General features: G+C 54.1%; 1 protein-coding gene across 1 annotated transcript in view; it reads left to right on the top strand.

Annotated features, from left to right (window-relative positions):
* The window catches only part of LOC111148481 (spectrin repeat containing nuclear envelope family member 3), an 83,792-nt gene extending 68,194 nt beyond the window's left edge, over positions 1–15,598 (top strand). The window contains exons 12-18 of the mRNA XM_022505053.1: positions 1,659–1,820; positions 1,948–2,120; positions 2,534–2,663; positions 3,773–3,931; positions 6,829–6,978; positions 7,975–8,013; positions 15,239–15,598. Of these exons, the coding sequence (XP_022360761.1) occupies positions 1,659–1,820; positions 1,948–2,120; positions 2,534–2,663; positions 3,773–3,931; positions 6,829–6,978; positions 7,975–8,013; positions 15,239–15,469 (1,044 nt within the window). The 3' untranslated portion in view covers positions 15,470–15,598. The remainder of the gene's footprint in view (positions 1–1,658; positions 1,821–1,947; positions 2,121–2,533; positions 2,664–3,772; positions 3,932–6,828; positions 6,979–7,974; positions 8,014–15,238) is intronic.
* The last annotated feature ends 4,985 nt before the right edge of the window (positions 15,599–20,583 follow it).

Here is a 20,583-nt window from a genome sequence, read left to right as displayed (position 1 = left end):
AAAAAGGAATCACCGTCCCTGCTGCTTGGGAGCCCACAGAGCCCAGAGAAGCAGCAAGCCTGAGCGCTAATGCTTGTATCACGTGATGAGTCTGCTTGATCGTGATAATAATTAGAAGCAGCATTAGCTGAGCCCGATTAGTAGTGGGGGAACGCGGATTCTCCAATCGTCTCATGCTTCTTCATTTGTTGTCTACATACTTCTTCAAAGAAGTCATGCCCCCCCCCTTTATTACTGGGGTACTCAGGGCTTTTTAAATCCTTTAAGTGCAAATAAGTCCTTCCCCCACAGCCCAGGTGACCCTCCTGTCTCCCCTTGGGGGGGGGCACCTACCCCACTAAGCGACCCGAGGCCACTGAAGGCATTGGGTCTGAAGGTGCCCAGGGGACGGGAGGGGCAGGTGTGGTGACACTGTGGAGCAGTGGAGTCTTAGGTGACTGTTCGGGCTCTGGTCACTGGTTTGTTGCAGGAAGATGGGATGCAGTGTCTGTGTGTCCCCAGCTCTAGCGGGCCTGGCATCCAGTGGTATCAGCCAGCATCCGGAATGCAAGAGGGCGGGGCCGGTGGTGGCCTCAGCCAGGGCTCGCAGAGAGACCCGGGGGTCTGACTGCGCTGCGGTGGGCTGGCGGGAGGGCTCAGAGGGGCCCAGGTTGGGTGACCAGGAGGACAGACAGGCGCCCTCCTTTCCTGAAGACGGAGAAGAACAAGGCCCAGCCTCAGAGAGCTGAGAGGGGCTGACCCAGAGGAGGGGCAAGAAAAAGCAAGACCATTTTCCAAAACTATCAGAATATAATCCTTTCTAGAAAAGCAAGCGTCTAAGTGTGCAGTTGGACGAATTTTTAAAAACGGTCCACGTTGCCAGCACCCAGATCATGACACAGAATGACAGTGGCTTCCCCCGGCCCCCAGAGCCCCTCATGCCCCCTGCAGTCACGGCCCACCACTCCTGGCACCTGAGGGTTACCCCGACTTTCAACTTGGAACACCATGGATTGGGTTTGCCTGATTTTAGATGTTATTTTAATTGAATCTGACAGAACGTTATCTTTGGTGTCCAGCTCCCAGCTGCCCACAGGTTGGCTGTAAATTCATTCACAGTGCTGCGTTAGGTTCTTGTTTAAACTGTTCATTCTAAAATAGTCCCCTGTCTGAAGATAGCTCCTCATACGCACCCGCGCTTCTGTCGCTGGGCACCTGGCTAGCTTCCAGGTCGGGGCTCTCACAAGTAGCACCACTCGCGGGCGTGTCTTTTGGTGAAGATGCTTGTGTCTGTTACATTTACCTCCGGAGTGAGATGGTTGGGGCCCAGGGATGCCTGTGTTCAGTTGTAGTAGACACTGACCTTTGGTTCTCCCCAGTGGCGTGTGAGGGTTGTGCACACAGGTGGTGCGGGGGAGCCCTGATTGCCCGTACCCTCATCCGGACACGGTGCCGTCTGTAAAAGTCATGCCGGACTAGAGATACTTTAAACCACAGCTGGTCTACCCAGGGTAAATTCCCTATACTGGGCAGAAGGGATGACTTGCCTCTTGTGTTCCTGCTGGGTGGGGAGCCCTAGGGGCCATCTTACTGGGGGGCCTGTAGGATGTGGGGGCGCCCAGGGTCCCAGCCCCCTCTGGTGCTCAGACCACACTGGGCCCCCCGGGACTGTGCCGCAGGACCTCACGGACAGGTGCCAGCAGGGCGTGCGGGAGCACTGTACCTTCTGCCACGAGCTGTTGGAGCTGCGGCAATGGATTGCCACGGTCTCTCAGAAGCTACGGTCACACCGGGAGGACGCGGGCCCCTGGGACGCCCCGTCCCGAGAAGTCGAAGTCGAGGTAAGACGGCTTACCCAGTTCCCTCCCTTGCCTCCCAAGAAGCAGGCTTGGGAGGTCAAAGATCAACACGCAGGGACTGGAAAACCCTGCCCCGACCTCTCACTGTGCGGGGCCGCATGTCCTGTAGAGGCTGCTGGCTGAGCTCCCGGAGAAGGAGGCCCAGCTGCCCCTGGTCGAAGCGCACGGCCAGCTGGTGATGAAGAAGTCGTCTCCGGAAGGGGCTGCCGTGGTCCAGGAGGAGCTGGAGGAGCTGGTGGCGTCATGGCAGGCCCTGAGGCGGCTGGAGGAAAGCCTGCTGAGGTGAGGGTCCCTGGTTCAGAGCCTGGTCTCAGGCAACACCCCCTTACCATGCAGGGGAGAGCCCTGGGGTGCCCTTAGAACAGGAGGCCGGTGTTCCGCTGGGCGCCAAGCATGATGCCAGGCGCAGCTCTGGTCTGTCCCAAGGGCAGTGTCCCAGCCTGGGGCTGAGCCTCCAGCCCACGCTGCCTGGGGCCTCCCCCTTGTCCATGAGTACCTGCACTTTAATGACAAGGTCACGTGGGTCTCCAGTAGGAAACTGGAAATGCATGTGCCAGGGGAGCGTTCCGGCAAACCCGAAGGATCGACGACCCAGAGGATGGGCTCCTACCACGCGGTGCCCTGGTTCTGTTGCTTCCGTGACCTGGCGAGTCCCCATCGCTTCACCGCGGTGACTGGCCCGTTTGTCTCCTCAGCCTCATCAGAAACCGGCAGCTTCAGAGGATGGAAGTGGACTCGGGGAGGAAAATGATTTTCACCAACAACATCCCAAAGGCCGGGTTTCTCATCGATCCCGTGGATCCTGTTTCCAGGCGTCACCGTCAGGTGCGTGTGACTCGCGGGGCTCCCCGGGGCGGGGTGGCCGGGGCCAGCGTCAGGGATGGGGGATGGTCTTCAGCCACGTGCTCGGCTCAGGACTTGGCTGGGTCCCATCCTGGATGCCCCTGCCCCTGCTCCTTGTGCCACGGTACTGAGGGACCCAGAGACCCCAGACCCAGGCCCCAGGGAAGGTCAGAGGCGTCCCTTGTGGGGACAGGTCCTCACCCCTCAGACACGAGATAGCCAGCCGGCCCCGCAGGGCTGAGGGCTTCCTGCTGGCCCCCGATTGCAAACTGCAGTCATGCAGGGTGGGCCCCTCTTTGTGCCCTAAGCTGTATTTTGTTCGAGAGATCTAACCTAACCACCTTGCGTTATCTGTCCCTTCTCTTGACAGCCAAGGAAATGCATTAAAAAGACATTCCTTCTTGGTTCTTCAGAAACCAATGCCAGCTCTCATTCTCCCCTGTATTCTTGTACTGTCCCTTCCCAAATGACCTGCCGGGGGTCGCTGTGACCGGTGGGGGGGTTAGGGTGGGGGAAAGGTGGTCCGCACAGAAAGGTGGTCCTGGCAGAGCTGGGACCTGGGGCCCTCAGAGGGTCACACCCACAGCCTCGCTGACCACAGCTTTGCATTTTCGACATTCCCTCTGGCCACAGAGCCCGGAGAGGGCCAGGTGTGGTGCACAGGTGACCACTGTTCCGCTGTCCTGGTAAGGAATGGTGGCGGCTGCCGCTAGGACACCAGCAGGTGGCCACGATGACCCACTGTCATAGCTCCAGCAGCTCGGGGCTGAAAGTGCCGTGATCCCACATGCCCCGCAGGCACCCATCCACGAGATCCTGTGGCACAGCCTTGGGGGACCCAGGGCGCCCTGAGCACCAGCCGAGGCAGACCCCTGGGCCACCCCAACCCTGCGGGACCTCCGGACCTGAATCAGAATTAAACTCCTAACATGGCCACATTGAATGGAGAGACATGCCTCCTCCCGCCCAGGCCTCTCTCCTTCCCTTTGTGCGTCCCCATCCCCACCTTCTGCCTCAGTGGAAACCCCCAGGGTTCGGGGCCGATGGGCTGTTTCACCTCTGATGCCTTGACAGCACTGTGTGCTCCGCAGGCAAATCCGCTCCAGGACGAAGGCGGCCATGAAGGTTTCTCCCGGCTCCAAAGGGACTTCGAGCAGTGGCTGGAGGAGGAAAATGCCAAGCTGGTTAGAATCATCGCCATGAGAACAGCCACTGCCAAGGATCTGAGGACCAGGGAGACAAAGCTGCAGGTTAGTTCTCACATAAAGGTTTCCCCCCCGTGGATGTGCTTGCCACCAGGGAGTTCTTAAAAAAAAAAAAAAAAAAAAGAGGACACACTTGGCTTGTGAGCCATTTTTACTTATGTATAAGTAACAGTTCTTAAACTTTTTGGGTTCACGTGTTTCAGAAGAACTCTAGAAGAACCATTCATTCCTTCAGCCTAGGGAACTTGGAAAATAGCACTACTAATCTCAACTCTGATATCAGTTAGCTGTTGCTGTGTAACAAACCGTTCCGATGGTTTGTGGCTTCAGACAGCCCGTTTCATTTAACTCATGATTCTGAAGGTTGGCAGTCTAGGCTAAGGCCATCTGGGCAATGCTTCTGGTCTCAGCAGGGCTCCCTGATTTGCTGTCAGTTATGGTCAGCTGGGCGGCTCTACTAGGGGTTGGCAGGCTGCTGGAGATGAACCACGCATCTGCTTCCCTCCTGTGGGCAGCCCAGGCTTCTAGTAGCAGAGCCATTGCCTGAGAGGGTAAGTGGGGGAGCCCTTCTGAGGCCTAGAGTAGGAACTGGTACATGACTTCCCCTGTATTCTGTTGGACAAAGAAAATCACAAGGCCAAGCCAGATTCAGGTGGAGGAAAAAGAGTCTCCACCTCCTGATGGGAAATACTCAAGGTCATATCACAAAGGGCATGGATATGGCAGGGAGGTGCGTTAGGAGCATCATAGCCATTTTTGCGATCCTTCTACCTTCCAATCTTCTTTCTCCTTCACTTCCATGTCTAAACAGTCCCCCAGCCCTTCTGGATTCCACCTCCTGAGTGCGTTTTGTTCTGTGCCCGCTTGCTACCACTGTGTTAATCTAGGTAGTTACCACTTCTGACCTTGATTATGGTGGTAGGCTCCCAGCTGGCCTCCTTCCTTCCTGTTGGGCCCCCATCCAGGTCACAGCTCAGTTCTGCAGCCAGAGTGACCTTCAGCATCATAAACCTGCCTTTGTTCTTCCCTTGATGAGAGCTTTTCAGTAGAGAATCCAACCACATCCGCACCCTAAGCATATCACACGATGTCAGCTTAACCAGGCCCCAGCCTACCTCTTTTTTTCCTTGTTTCTCTGCAGTTTTACTGGGATATGTTAGGGTTTGGAATTTTTTTTTACATTTTTCTTACCTGGAACTCATCTGGATTCTGGAATCTGTGGTTTAGAGTCTTTCTAGAAAATTCTGTGATACTTTAACATATTGCCTCTGTTTATTGCCTCTTAACATACTGCCTTGTTCCCCTTCTCCTCTCCTTCTGTGATGCTGCTGAAACATGGTCTTCCTTCTCACTGGGGGCTCTATGTCTCCTCCCTTCTCTTATGTCTTGTTCATCCTTCGGTCTCTTCCTGTTGCATTCTGGAGACTTTTTCTACCCTGCCTTCCAGTTTACAGATTCTCTCTTTAGCTGTGTCTCATTCATTTTACACATGTCTGTTAGGCCTTTACCTTTTGATACTATGTTCCCCAGTTCTAGAATTTCTACCCAGTTCTCTTGAAATAACCACTCTGTTACTTTCCGTAGCTTCCAGAACCCTGCTGATCTTCTTAAGCCTGGTGTTTAATCCTTCGAGCATAGTAAAGAGACCTGTCTTACCAAGTGTGTCTAATAATTCTAGTATCTCAAGTCATCTTAGAAACGTTTCTTCTACGTGTTGTTTCTGCCCGTTCTTGTTGTCAGTGTCTTGGAGGTGTGCGGCTGCTTTGCTTTTGTGCTGGGCATCGCATGTGGCGAAAGAAGTATAGGGCTCATTTGAAATTGAGGATCATCTCTTTTCCAGGGAGGATTTTGTTTGTGGTTTCCAGGCAAGGAGGGCTTTATTATTCTGAAACCAGGGAATCCAAGTTCAATGTTGGAGGCTCCCTGCGCCCCCTGATGATGCAGACTTCAGTCTACACAGGGTGTGAGTTTATTTCTGATTAACCTTTGGGAAGTCTCAGCCACAGGGGGAGAGGGTTATGAGAATCTCCACTCCTACAGAGCCCAGACCTTGACCTTTGTCTCTGGAGCCCTGTGAGGCTGCCAAAATCATGATCTGCTTCACAACTCTTCCTTCCAGATTGGCAAGTGTCCTGCAAGCAAAAGCAGGCCTGACACTGGGCTTACTTCTCTGGGCTTCATCATTTCCCAGGTTTTAGCCTGATGGGCCTCACTCTCTTGCCAACTCCTGGATGCCTTTTCAGTGTTTTTAGTAGTTTGTCCTCGGCCAGAGGTTTGGTCCAGTCATCTAGGGGACAATGAGCAGGAAGTCCTTCCTGCGGACCTCCTACTTCACATTCGGCCACAATTCATTTCTTGATTTCTTGCCACCACTGCCCAACCCCAGTTGTATCACAGACAGCTTGCGACTGCCCCAGGTTAAGCCTCACTCTTGTCTAGCTCACACTCTAATGGGTTCCAAAAAGCTAGGCAAACTGCCTGTATCACACTGTGAGTAGGATGGGAGGAAAGCAAGGCTACAAAGCCCGAATTTAGACCCATGTGCTCTGATTTGGAGCCCTGCTCCTACCCTCACATCACTACAGCCCCAGAGTCCTGAGGATTATCTGCCTAATCCCCGTAGCCCACGTCCAGGCTTGCCCATGCCAACACAAAAGCATGTTCAACAGTGGTAGCTTTTTATAATGAGGGCAACTCTGATGTCAGGCTCTCCAGAGGACCCAGTTCTAGAACATTAGAGATGGAAGTAACCGTGGAGATCATTCTGGATTGTTCCTGAAAGTGACTGCCTGGCCTTGGCTTGAATTTGCCTGAAGGGGTTCTCACCTTACAGGTTCTGCCAGCCGCCTCTCAAGTGAAATTTGATTGGCTCTGTGTGACCGGCCAGGTGGGGTGGTCTGGTCCATTTAGAAGGCTCACAGGACACTGCCTTTTCCCCACAGGAGCTGGAGGCTCGGGTGCCAGAAGGTCAGCATCTCTTCGAGAACCTCCTTCAACTCGGGCCAGCAAGGGGGACCTCCAACGACCTGGAGGACTTGCGGTACCAGTGGATGCTGTACAAGTCCAAGCTCAAGGACTCTAGCTACCTGCTGGTAGGTGCTAAGGAAGCGTGGGTCCCAGGCCTCGGGGTTGGGATTCTGGCTAAGCACAGGCTCACGTAGGGAGATGAGCTGGGCCACACACTTTCTGCCCTGGGCCTCCACACTCCAGACTGAGGCGACCACTCCAAGAGAGCAGTGCTCGGTAACAAAATGTCGCATGGTCGTCTTGCTGCCCTGTGTGGCTGGCGCTCTGGGAACGATGGCGGGAGCCATCACGGTTAATGAGTGAGGATAGCTTTGCTGCCTACTGAGCTAAAACCTTCAGGACCCTATTCAGTCCTGCCTCCAGTTTCCAAAGTGGGGGCTGAGACTCAGGACCTGTCTCAGGGTCATAGAGACAAGAAGCCGCAGAGCCAGCATTCAGAGCGCCCCGCCGGGGGAGGCGTGATAGAGGGGAGCACGGCCCTCAGCCCTGGGATCCAGCCCTGTTCCCCCACCGATTTTCTCTGCGATGTGGGACAAGCACCTTCCCCCTTTGTGTCCCCATGTCCCCTTGCACAAAAGAGAAGTAATAGTCATGAGAGCCTTTATGAAATGTGATGTCCATGTAACAACCCTATAAAGGAGGTGCTGTTGTTATTCTCTGAGATGCGACGGGGAAACTGAGGCACAAGGGCTAGCCCGAGGTGGGGGCCATTGAGGTAGCCTCGGGGGGCCCTATGTGTCTTCAGATCCCAGACACCAAGCTTTGGCGCTCCAACTCCGCTGTCCCTGCAACTACCAGTGCTGGCCACTAGGTGTCAGCATAGCCCCGGGAGGGGCCGCCTGGCCTGCGCCTTCCCAGACAGAATCCCACCTGGGCCTGAAGTGCGTTAAAAAGCTCATTAAATCGAATCACCTGCTGGTTCAGCCTATCCAGATGACCAGAAGTTTTAAAGAAACACTCCCCTGACAGAATGAATATTCCATTACAGGCTCTGTTGGGATTTCAGTTTCACTCACTTAATGTCTTTTTTCCCCTTTTCCTCTCCTTCCCGAAAATAACAGACACAGAGTTCTCCAGGGGAACCGACTGGATTCCAAAAGGTACCGTGTCTGCCATCTGCTCCACACGCTAGAGGGCAGGGTGTCTGGAGGCTGGTAGGCCTGCGATGCTGAAGCCAGACTCCTGGGCTTTCTGGAAGGTTCCATGAGGTGCGAGGCACATTTTGTGGGGAATGAGCTCTGGGCTGCCCTATGTGGGGCCCCGGGGCCCTGGGAAAGCCCCAGAAGGGTGCAGAATGTACTCATCTGTGACACACCTATGATAGAGGAAGGACCCTGGAGTTTTTCATATAAAACCAGGATGTGGTGGGGAACGGACAGGCACACTGTTGATAGTTATGTGGGGACAACAGGTATACACCGGGACTGTCCAAGGAAACCCGGACCATTACGGGCATGCTGGATTGTGTGGCCCCCTGAGTGCTGGCTGGGTGTCCAGGGGTCAGGGTAGGGACAGAAGGGGAAGGGGGAGTTGTGCCTTTCCTGTTCTACCAGCAGGTGTTTCCACTCGGGCCCATTAAGAAGTGCCAAGAGCCCCTCCTGTGGTCCTTGCCGGCCAAGACAGTCACAGTGACAGCAGTAATAATCCTAATGAGTAATAATTATTATTGCCCTCGATGCTAGGTAGTAACTGTCCACTGTGTGCCAGGAATCGTGCTAAATCATGATCAGGGCATCTCATTTAACTGTCCCATCAACGCTCAAGAGGCATCACTCCCTCCACTTAAGCATAAGGAAACTGAGCCAGGACCGGATTGGAATGACTCGTTCAGCCCAGGCATGCAGCTTCCGGGTGGTCTTTGGCCTCTCGCTCCAAAGCCCACATCTTGGCTTTCCATGCTGTGCCTTGGAGACGGCATCCCGGGGGCCCGGTGGGTATCCCTGTTTCGGGGAAAACCCAATGTAAATTGATGTCACCTTTTCCAAGGAAACACAATTGTTTCCCTGCCAAGCACTGGCCCGTAATGAAGGGAGCCTTCAGCGTGCTCTGCTCCAAATAGCTCTGGGTTCTTCGAGATCCCTAATACCATGGAATCTGTTTCCAGGTGCTTTGCACACCAGGATTTCTTCTTGGTCTCTGGCTGGGGCTCACATCTCACATCTGCAGGGGAATGGGTGTCCCCTGGACTGGGTGGGGCCGTCACAAGACCAACACTGTGCTTTGGGCCAGGCATCACCTAGCCTGGATCGAGTTGCTTTGCCTCTTGGGGCTTACTTTCCCATCTGTAAAATGGAATGATCAATTATCAATTATCAATGCTGACTTTATTTCCTTCATGAATGAATATGGAAGATCATGTGAACGGTTATTCGTAGAATTTTTCAGAGAGACTAGAGGCCTGGTTTTACCCCCAATTTGGAATAACAGAGGGTCTCCCCAAGAAATGGGGAAGAGCATCAGGAAGAACAGGGTGTCTCCCACAGGCTAGCCTGGTGACTCCTGGTGGCCTCCGCACTGTAAGCCCCTCCATGGGGAACCCTCTTCTGATCTGGAGCTCCTGGTTGGTCTCCATGGGAGTCTTGTCTGGGTCCCTGATGCCTTGCACACAGTAAGTGCTCACTGAACGTTTCTGTGTAGGGGGACACGTGGCTGGGGGCACCAGGCCTCCCGAGCAGGCTCGCGTCCCAGCAGCCTGTATTGGCTGAATGTGGAGTGTCCACAGCCCTGTGTTCACTTGCTGTCTCCCACTCATTCACTCATTCATTCATTTCACAAGGGTTTACTGAGCCCCAACTATGCGCCAAGCACTGATCTGGGAAATTGAGATCCATGGGTGAGCACAAGAGCAGAGACCCGACCCCGGGGACTGGGCATCCTGGCAGGGTGGAGGGCGCCTGGGAGGAGGGCTCACACGTCCAGCTGATGGTGCTCAGGACGGTGAGTGTCTCTGGGTCGGGGGCTCTGAAGAGCAGCAGACCGGGGTCTTTATAGCAGGGATTGTCTTATCCGCAGGCGGCAGACGTTGGGCACAGTTTTGTAGGGTTTGCAAAAAAAAATGTGCTTATTCGGGCTCTGTAGAATAACTAAGTGTGTGAACATCTGAGTTCTGTGCTGGCTCGCTGGCTGGCTGGCTGGCTGGCTTTTGTGAAGCCGGCTGCGGGGAAGTGCGCAGCCTACAAGCCAGTGTGCAGAGACCATCGTGGGCTCACTGATGTGACAGCTGAAGCACAGACTTCTGGGTCCCACTCTGCGTGTCTGATTCACAGGGGCTGAGATGGCCCAAGAACCTGAGTTTCTAGCAGGTTCCCAAGTGATGCTGAGGCCGCCTGGGACCACACTTTGAGAACCACGGCTTGGTGCCCCGGATTTGAATCTAAGACCCACCGTTAGCGTGTGTGCCTGTCCACGTGTCCCTCAGCCACAGTTTTCCGCTGAACAGAATGAGGGTCCACTGAGCTAACGGTCTGCAGAGTTCCTGTAACAACCCGCATACAGTAGGTGCTTAAGTGCCCCATCAGTGAGGCCCTGGAAGACTTCTGCGGACACTGCCCCTGCTTATCTTTCTGAGAACAAAGGGAGCAGTGACGCTCCTGGGGGTGGAGGGATTTCTCCCTTTGGTCCCGTTCTTGAGTGGTTTTTGCCGGTCTGTGTGTGCGCATGCGCATACCTGCGCCAATGCGCGTGCACGTGCACACGCGCGCGCGCCCGACTGGCAGAAAGCAGACTCTGTCTTCAGGCGTTGTAATCTTGCCAACTTAAAAACCTTTCGTATGTGATTTTTAGTCCAAAAGAAAAGGGGTGGGGGGGAAACCTGCCCCAAAGCTAATTATTTATGAGCAGTTGGTTCTCTGCACTTTTTTTTCCCTCCATGCACCAAGTCATTGAAAGCTCCAGCGACGTCAGTGGCTTCAGCCTGCTTGTTTATATAAACACAATAATTAAGATTTATTAAATTTGCAGCTGCCTACACACTTGGCAGCTCGGTGCCACCGGAGACGCGTGCCTGCAGCATTCAGACACAGGACACGTCATTGCTTTTTCGATGGCAACTGGGCCGTGAGTCGACTGCATTTTTGCAAGAGCGCGGGGAAGGGGCGTGTGGCCCTTCTGGAGACAAACTTTTATTTGCTGAAGAACAGATTGGCAAGGGTTTCTGGTTGCCTGGGTCGACTGGGGCCGGGCCAAGGCACCGGTTTGCATGACTGGAGAGCAACCCCCACCCCCTCCCGTGCACACTGTAGCCCCTGTGGGTGTAGCCCCAGACACCGAGCCACCCAAAGTCACATTTTATTTACTCCATCATATTGCATAGGTCTTAAGACTCGTGATTTTTCACATTTTCACATTTCTGGAGTTTGGGCGACTTACTAGGATCTACTTCTCTCCGTGAGGATTTGGGCTTGCTTCCCTCCACCACCCAGGACGCTCACCACCTGAGATTTCCCTAAATGGAAAATCTTTGCTTGCAGGTGGTGTCTTGTTTTGTTTTCCTTCGGCTCACGCTGATTGTGTAAACTCAGAGCCCCCCCCCCCACACACACACCCAGGAGCTGTGGGTCACATTCGCAGGGAAGAGGAACTCTCCTCACTTCACCCAGTACCAAGATAATACCTTGTATTTCCTTGTTTCCCCTTTCTGGGAGGTGGGATGACTTCTCGTTTCCCCTGACAGGGAAGGTGAGGCCCCTTGGGGCCCAGATTTAGGTGGAGTCTCCCATCATGTGCCCCATCTTGGTGGGTTGTGTCCTTTCTGAGTGGTTTATAAATAATGACACACCTCGCAGTCGGTGTCCTCGATCAGAGGAAATACTGAGGTGTCAAATATAAGGAAGCCTTAGTGAGTTCTCTAAGTTAGATGGCAACTTTTTAAAAAATAATCTTTTTTTAAAAAATCTTTACTATGCACTGGGCTTGACACTCTTAACACTCAGGTGCCAGCCTTTGTCACTTGTGACCACCTTCTTTGTAGTGGGAGGAGCGTGGCCTCTTGGGTCGTTTTCCATATGTGACAAAGGGCCCAGTTGGGGTGGGGACAGAGGAGATGTAACGTGGCTTTGTCCCGCTGTGATTCCCTGTGCGATTTTGGGGGCTAACTTTGCCTCTTTCTTGGTCAAAGGGTTGGGCTTTCTGGGACTGTGCAATCTCTGACCTTGAAGAGGAGAGAGCCCAGGCTGGGCCTCCCCCCATGTGCTATGTTATCCCAGGCCCCTGTCTGTCCATCTGTCCACCAAGTGCAGAAGCGACAGGCTACCACCGATGTAGGAAAGAGTCTGTGCTAACTCTTCGGACATCAAGGTTTTAAAACTTGTCTTTGACTTCAGAAATCCAGACAGGTTCTTCTCCATGTGCTCTATGTCCTCATCTCCCTCCACCCCCCGTCACCCAGCCCACCTGCCTTCGCCCACCTCCCCACTCCTCTGAAATTCACCCCCAGCGAGGTAATGGTAGCTCCTGCTTCACTAAGCCTCATGAGCATGTCTCTGGCCTCCTGTCCCTGGCCTCTGGGCAGCCCAGGCTGGTGACCGCGCTCCCCGCCCATAGCTGCTCTGGTGTCTCTTCTCGTGCTGGGTCCTGGGTGCCTCTGTCTTTGTCTTATTTTTTCCAGTGAACACAATCAGTGTTGGTAAGACTCAGTGTGGGTGAAATTCCATTACTTAATGCGGAGTCGTTATTCAAAATCTTAAAGCTGCCTCGATAGCCTTTTAAAAAATTACTAGACTTTTTTTGGGGAGCAGTTTTAGGTTGATAGAAAAACCAAGCAGACTAGACAGAGGGTTCCAGCTAGTTCCTCTCCTCGACCCCTCTCCCACCTCTCCCTTATTATTAACATCCTGCATTGGTATGGTCTGTTGGCCACAATCGATCTGTCACAATATCAACACATCACTGTTAGCTGAAGCACGGAGTTTACATCAGGGTTCACCGTGAAGTTTGTTCTATGGGTTTGACAAATGTGGAATGGCACATATCCACCTTCCTCGTGCCACGAAGAACAGCTTCACTGCCCAAAAAATCCCCATGCGCCACCTACCCAACCCTCCCCCGCCGAGCCCCTGGCAACCACGGATTGTTCTACTGTCTCTGTAGTTTTGTATTTTCCAGAACATCGTAGAGTTGGAATCAGACCATATGGAGCCTTCTCAGACTGGCTTCTTTCAGTTGGTAATATGCATTTAAGGTTCCCACCTGGTTTGGGGGTTGCTTGAAAGCTCATTTCTTTTTGTCACTGAGTCATATCCCATTGTTTTAATATTCCACTTCTGGTCTTTTTTGTAGACCTCTTTCCTCCGTGCAGGATCCAGTCCAGGGTCACCCACTGCATTCAGTTGGTACATCTCTTTGGTTTCCTCTAGGCTAGAACTTGTCTTCTGTTTTCCGACCTTGACCTTGAGTCCAGGTCAGAGATTTTATAGGATGTCCCTCAAGCCACGTTTCCCTGGTATTTCCTTGTGATCGGAGTCGGGCTGTGCATTTCTGGCAGGAATGTTGTGAAAGGGTTGCTGTATTCTTGGTGCCTTACTGGGAGACCCATGATGTCGCTAGGAACTCATGCTCACTCGGTGACTCAGGTGACTTACCTTTCCCCCTCCTCGAGACACTGCTGATACCAGCGCCACCAGGAGGGCCTCTCAGCTGTGTGGGTTATAACAAGTCTGGTTTTGCAAAATCAGTGGCAAAGGGCTTCGGTGAGTGAGAACACGAGGCTGGAGGCATAGGGTCAAGTGTTATCAACCTGGAGGAGATCGTGTGGCAGGAGGTGAGGTGAGTCAAGCGTGAGAACTGAAGAGTCGGAAGTGCTCAGGTCAGAACCTCCCAAGAACACCCACATTCAGCAACGCTTCCTCATCACCACCATCACTGCTGTTGCCATCATCATCCTCACCTTCCTTACCACCATCACCATCCTCACCATTGTCACCATCACCTCCACCACCATCACCACCATCGTCGTCATTGTTATCCTCCTCACCACCTGCATCGTGATCATCACCACCACATCACCATCACCATTGTCACTATCATTGCCATCACCACTACCATCGTCACCATCATCCTCATCATCTCCACCATCATCACCATCTCCATCATCTTCACCTCTTCCACCATCTCCACCACCACCACCATCACCATCCTCATGCTGTCACCATCACCACTACAACCACCATCATGTCATCACCATCTCCATCATCTTCACCTCTTCCACCACCATCTCCACCACCACCATCATCACCATCCTCATGCTGTCACCATCACCACCACAACCACCATCATGTCATCACCATCTCCATCATCTTCACCTCTTCTACCACCATCTCCACCACCATCATCACCATCCTCATGCTGTCACCATCACCACCACAACCACCATCATGTCATCACCATCTCCATCATCTTCACCTCTTCCACCATCATCATCACCACCACCATCATCACCATCCTCATGCTGTCACCATCACCACCACAACCACCATCATGTCATCACCGTCACCACCACCATCGTTACCTTCATTGTCTTCGTCATCCTCACCATCCCTTGACTGTAGCTCTTGGTTCCTGGACAGTGACCCTTTGGTTCTTCAAGGACCCAACAGATACATTCTACAATAGTAGTCCTACTTACATACTTTTTAAATTGGTATATAGATATACTTTGCTTTGACTCCTCTCTACAACCTGACAGATGGCGGTAGGTGTTTTATCCCCATCTTGCTGAGACTGAAATGGCCCAGAGAGGTTACTGACTCTGCCAAGGTCATAGAGATACTGTGTGACAGAGTCCACGATGGACACTAGTCGGCCAGGTCCCTAAGGGCTAGGCCTCTGCCCTGCACTGTGCTGTCTTTGGGCCATGGGGCCTCTACTTCCCTGAGTAGCCAGCTCTTGGTCCTGCTCTCTTTGGCAGTGAGGACATCCCACAAGGCCACAACCCAGCCAGTGCCTCTAGACTTTGGGAAATGTGTCTTGGCAACTTTCATGGGTGTTACAGCAAGATCGTTGATTAGGCTTTCGGGCCCGTGTGTCTGGCCTTTGGGTGATATTGGCGGTGTCGATGGTGACGGTGGTGATGCAGAAGGTGGAGGAGAAGGGGGAGGAGGTGGTGCTGAAGAGCGTGGCGCCGAGCACAGCGGTACCTTCCCAACCGTGACTGCCGTGAGAAAACCAGCGATCCTCACTTCCAGCAAAACGGACATTAGCCCCACTTCCCAGTCGGGCAAACTGAGCCCCAGCTAGTCAGCCCAGAGCCGCTGCTCGCCTAGCGTCCCCCTCACCCTCCTGACCCACTCAGGGCCCCTGAGCCCACTCACACCTGCCTTTGTTCTGTAGAATCCGCAGTGGCCGTGGCAGTGGCGGTGGCCGTGTTGGTGGCGAGACCCCCGAGCACTCTTCCGGAAGGCGTGCCGCGTGGCGCTGCCCCTGCAGCTGCTGCTGCTTCTCCTGCTGCTGCTGCTGTTCCTGCTCCCGGTCGGGGAGGAGCCCCGCAGCTGCTCGCTGGCCAACAACTTCGCCCGCTCCTTCCGGCTCATGCTCCGCTACAGTGGCCCGCCGCCCACCTAACCCGTGGGGGACTCAGGGGACTCTCCTCCCTGACCCTCCGCCGGCCCCCGGGCTGCTTCCCAGCCACCGGCGGGGCCGTCTCAGTATACATACCGTATTAATGTGCCCCAAAGAAAACCACTTTTTCTACAGTGTTGTCTTAGTCTATTTATATGGAAGATGGACTGTGCGTGACCAGGGAATACCGGATGGACTTTTATATCCTCTGTGCGTAGATGCTCCGTCTGTATTGTTTCATATAGGACATCTCTTTGTAGGGGGGACATGCCTAGCAGTGTGCATGTCCGGTGGGATGGGGTGGCATTTTTGCCCTGGTCTGTGGTCCCCCCATCCCTGCGCCCCCCTCCCCCCGAAAGCCAGAGCAATAACATGTCGCTTACGGCCACCGCTTGCCCAGAAGCCAAGCCCCGAGCCCAGTGGTCAGTGAGAAGACCCCCAGCTGTGGACGTGAACGAGCCACACAGGCCCTCGCTCAGCGCCCAGTTACTCCTGCTTTGGGCACAGTGAGGACAAAGGACAGCAGCTTAGATGCTCCGTGTTGAAAGCAGAAATCGTGATGATTGAAGGCGGGCCTGGTGACAGCAGTGACAAGTGACAAGTGATATCAAGGAATGAAAAGAAGAGCTGGAAGGAGCCCCAGCACTGAAACAGCACACAGCAGGAGGGCTCCGTGGGGACGGGGAGGGGGTATGGAGAGCTGGAACCCCGCCCTCCTCTGCCTCCCATAGCACAGAGCCATGGTGGACGTCTGGGGCCGTGACACTGATCTGCCCGCAGCTGAGCTGGGGCTCCACGTGTTCTATGCAAGGAGAAGAGAAAGAAAGAAACCTCATTGCTGGGGTCTTCATGCAGAATGGGGAGCTCTGTGTGCTGCACCCCTGGGGAAGACGTGTCCCTTCTGCCGCTCTCGGGCTTTTTTTCCTGGTCTGCACTGGAGCTGAAGGGCCAGAAGGGGAGCAGCCGGCACGCCAGGCACCAGGGATCTGGGATCCAGGACAGAGATCAGAGATGGACCTTGGAGCTGAGCCTGTCTTGGGGGCTCTGCTCTTCCTCCTCCAACAAGGGACTTCAGAGAGAGGAGGGTCTTCTGGGCCCAGAGTGTCCCACAGGTGTCCTCACAAGGGCCCATGGCTGAGGCCACCCCAAATCCCAAACGAGGGTCCCTCTTGGCAGGGCTAGGCTGTTAATCTCCCAGCACCCCCTGGGGAGGAGCGGGTGGTGGGGGGACTCCATGCTGGGCCCTGAGGCTGGAAACATGTCCCTTCCTCCCCAGGGAACTCTCGATGGCTCCTAAGTGCGTTATAACTGGATCGTGTTTTCCCCTAAATCAACACTAAGTGGCCTTTTAGAAAATGCCTCGTGCCCATTCTTTACAAACTGATTTCGTCTGTTCTCCTCTAGGAGGAGACCAAGGGGGGTGGGGTTATACAGGCCTTTGGGGTCATAAAGTGTTCAGACCCAGGAAGGCCCTCTAAAGGGAGGGAAATTGAGGACCCAGAAGGGTCCTGATTGACAGCACCAAGCCCCGCCCCACAGACCTGCACACATGGCCTCTCCCTGTTCAGTGGCCAACGGCCCAAAGCCAGGCCTCCCTGAAGCTCGGAGAAGCTGGACACTCACAGGTAGGAAAATGGTATCGCCCAGAAGAGGTCTTGGTTTGCACTCGGAAAGCAACTTTTCTCCAGATACCAAGAAACCGAACCACAAGACTATTCGCCGAGACCACTACCGTGGACACTTAGGGCTGAGGGAACCAAGGCCTTGGGCCCAGGTGGCTGAGCCCAGGTGCTCCCTGGGCCATGTGGGTCCGGTGCTGGAAGGTCAAGGTCAGACTAGGGCAGGGCCTTCGAGCAATCTCCATTTCCACTCTCCCACTTTGCAGGTGGGGAGGCTGAGGCCCATCGAGGAGAGGAACTTAGCCATGGCCACACAGGGAGAGGCGAGAAGGCCAGACAGAGCTGGGCACCCCTGTCCCCAGGCTCACAGTGGCAGGACCCCGTTCCCACCATGTCAGCAGCTCCACAAGGAATAGGCACTCCAGGGAAGGCAGCTGTGGCCCCCATCGCGGGGGGGGGGGGGGGGGCAAAATGGGGGGGGGGGGGGGGGGGGGGGGGGGGGGATGTCTCTGCATATTTTTTAAACTTTGATAAGGAGGCCATAGAGCCTGCTTGTTTGCATAATTTTGTAAAAAAATAATTGATATTTTCATTACTTTCTTATAAATACAGTTGTGAAATAACAGCTTACTCGCTGGTGCTTTTCAAGTGTAATCTCTTCTGCTTCAAGTGGATGCAGACAGTTATGATTTTTATGACTTTCCAGCTTCCTGAACAACAACCACAAAGAGCTTTCAAGTGCCATTTGAGAAAGGTGCCCCAGTGGGACCTGCGTGTGTTTATTTTCCCTCTGTCCCCGGAGTGAGAGTCGTGGAAAGAGATGTGAATATCACAGCCCAGCTCCACAAGCTGGCGTGTGTGTGTGTGTGTGTGTGTGTGTGTGTGTGTGTGTGTGTGTGTCACAGAGAGAGAGAGAGAGAGAGAGAAGGAAAGAGGGAGAGAAAGAAGAAGAGGGGAGGAAGAGGAGGAGGAGAGGGGAGTATAGAAGAAGGCAGGAGGAGAAGGGGGAGGGCAGAAGAGGGGGGATTATGGAGGGGATAGGAGGAGGAGAGAGGGGGAGGGCAGAGGAGGAGGGAGTATGGGAAGGGGAAGCAGAGGGAGAGGGGAAGAGGGGAGCAGGGGGAAGAGGAAAACAGTATAATCAAAGGTGCTGGTTCCCTCCTCAAGTGGCCCTCACCCGGCCCTTTCCCCAGCCTCACCTCCATGGGGAAAGGCCCTAGGCATGACCTGACAGTGAGGGGTGCGGGCGGGGGGGGGGCACCCTAGGTGACTCGGGAGGAGCTCCGCATCGGAGCGCAGGGACAAAGGCATCCTCCCAAGAGTGCCTTCTATTCTGTGCTTGCGGGTGCAGTGCCTGGCCCTTGCTTGGTGCCTGAGGAGCTGTATTTCGTTTCATTCCTACGACAGCTCTCGGGGAGTGGCGTTAACTCTGCCTCCACTCGCAAGACAGGAGAGCTGAGACTTGAAGACATAGAGATGCTTGCCCAGGCAGAGGTGGGATTCGAATCCAGGTCTGCCCTGCCAAGCCCACGCGGGCAGGAGAGGAGGGGGCTTGGGGCTGGCCCTGCAGGGGAGCAGGTGCATTTCAGAGAGCGAGCGCTCTGCCCTCTGCTTGGCGGGAGGGCAGCTCCCACATCCGCTTCCCTGCTGGTCTTGCCCGGGGGCTCTGCACAGGGTCACCCCCCACCGTGGGGCAGGTGGGCAGGGGGCACAGTCCCCAGGGTCCTCTACAACACCTCCACACCAGTTATTCCCGCCGTACAGGGAAGCAGGGCTTTCTGCCCATCGCAGGGCTGAGCCCCTCTCTGTCCCCCTGCGTGGTCCCAGACATGGCTGACGTGCCCTGTGCCTAGCACGGGGTGGGGACTTAAGCTGTGCTTGCTGCATCGAGTGAAAAACCCCAGAGGCGAGTGTGTTTGACACCTCAACTCCCCTCCAGGACTCAGAGGAAGCGGTTCCCGGTGTATGGGACTCACTCCGTCACTCACCTCCTTGCTCGGTCTCTGCTCTCACCTCTTGTGGCCGTGGATGTGCACACCCTCAGATCTTCCATGTGTATTGTCATTTCTTTTCTTTTTTTTTTAAGATTTTATTCATTTATTTGACAGAGATCTCAGGTAGGCAGAGAGAGAGAGAGGAGGAAGCAGGCTCCCTGCGGAGCAGAGAGCCAGATTCAGGACTCGATCCCAGGACCCTAAGATCATGACCTGAGCCGAAGGCAGAGGCTTTAACCCACTGAGCCACCCAGGTGCCCCATGTATTGTCATTTCTGTTCCTGGCACAATTATTCATCTGCATTCATGGGTCATGGTAAAAATTTGTGGGTGGAAATGCCAAGTTGAGAAGCCCACTTTCCCCCACTGGAGATTTCCTGGGTTGGAAGTATAGACAATCTAGTGATCGGTTTGGCCAAGGAAGGGTCCACACCGCTGCAGAGCCCCCCCAACCCCACCCCGGAGGCCTCAGCCACCTCCCTGCAACCTCTCTACTGTCCGCCAAGTCCGCAGGGGCAAAGCTGCGCCATCTTTGCAACCTGACACTGACCAGCTGTTTACACCCATGGACCGGTCTGGTTAATGCAGTGTGGACGGGTAGAATGGGTGTGTGTGTGTGTGTATCTGTGTGTGTGTGCACGCATCATGTAAGTGGGTTTTGGCATCAAAGGCAAACTAACTTCACTGTTTAAAATGTTCTGTTATGTAAACAGTATTCGCAGGGACCATATCCACTCTCATCATATTATTTGTGATTGTAAAACACGCATTTGCAATAAATGAAGCTTTCTGGGAAGGCAAGCCGTACCAGAGCCAAGTGAGTGTTCTGAAACGTGTGTGCTTTATCTCGGTTCACATCAAGCCCACGGCCAGCCTAGAGCCCTTCCTGCTCAGGAGGGAGGTACGCGTGGGTTCCTCTCGTCTCTTCTCCGTGCTGTGTTTCAAAGTCCCTTTCTGTTGCTCCAGTTGGAAGGAGCTGTGTTCCCGAAGTCTGGCTTGTTTTTGTTGTTGCTTTATGTGTTTAAAAATGTATCTGCTTTATGTTTGGAAATAAAAAATCTCTATTTTGGTCTATGAAGCATTGTGTGGTTTGGAACATCTTTTTCTGAAGTTGAGGGGCTTTGTCTGAAGGGGTTCTTAGGGAAAGCGGGTAGGTGGTGAGGCCTGACTGGTTTTTAAATTCTGACTTCTGGGCGGAGGCAACTCTGGTCAGGTCAACCTCTGACCTCAGGGCAACAGCGGCTCTCAGCTCGACCAGAATGTCGGGATCATCTGGAAGCGTGCTCACAAACATTACCTGCATCTCCCCAGTGACATTTTGAAAATTCCAAATGCACTGAGGAGAGAGGCGGCCCAAAACAGAGGCAGGCACCAGGCAAATAACAGAAGGCCCTCCCAGCACTTTGCTCTCACCCCTTGGATCAAAACCCCATGTTGATGGTTTGTTTAACAAACAGTTCTTAGGTCTGGGGGTCTGGTTTCTGAACCCACAGGGCACTGGGCG

Source organism: Enhydra lutris, unplaced genomic scaffold (genome assembly GCF_002288905.1).
Source record: "Enhydra lutris kenyoni isolate GAN:26980312 unplaced genomic scaffold, ASM228890v2 scaffoldscaffold20, whole genome shotgun sequence".
Classification (NCBI taxonomy): Eukaryota; Metazoa; Chordata; class Mammalia; order Carnivora; family Mustelidae; genus Enhydra; species Enhydra lutris.
Note: the sequence above shows the minus strand (reverse complement) of the source record. Positions and strands in the feature narration are given on the sequence as shown.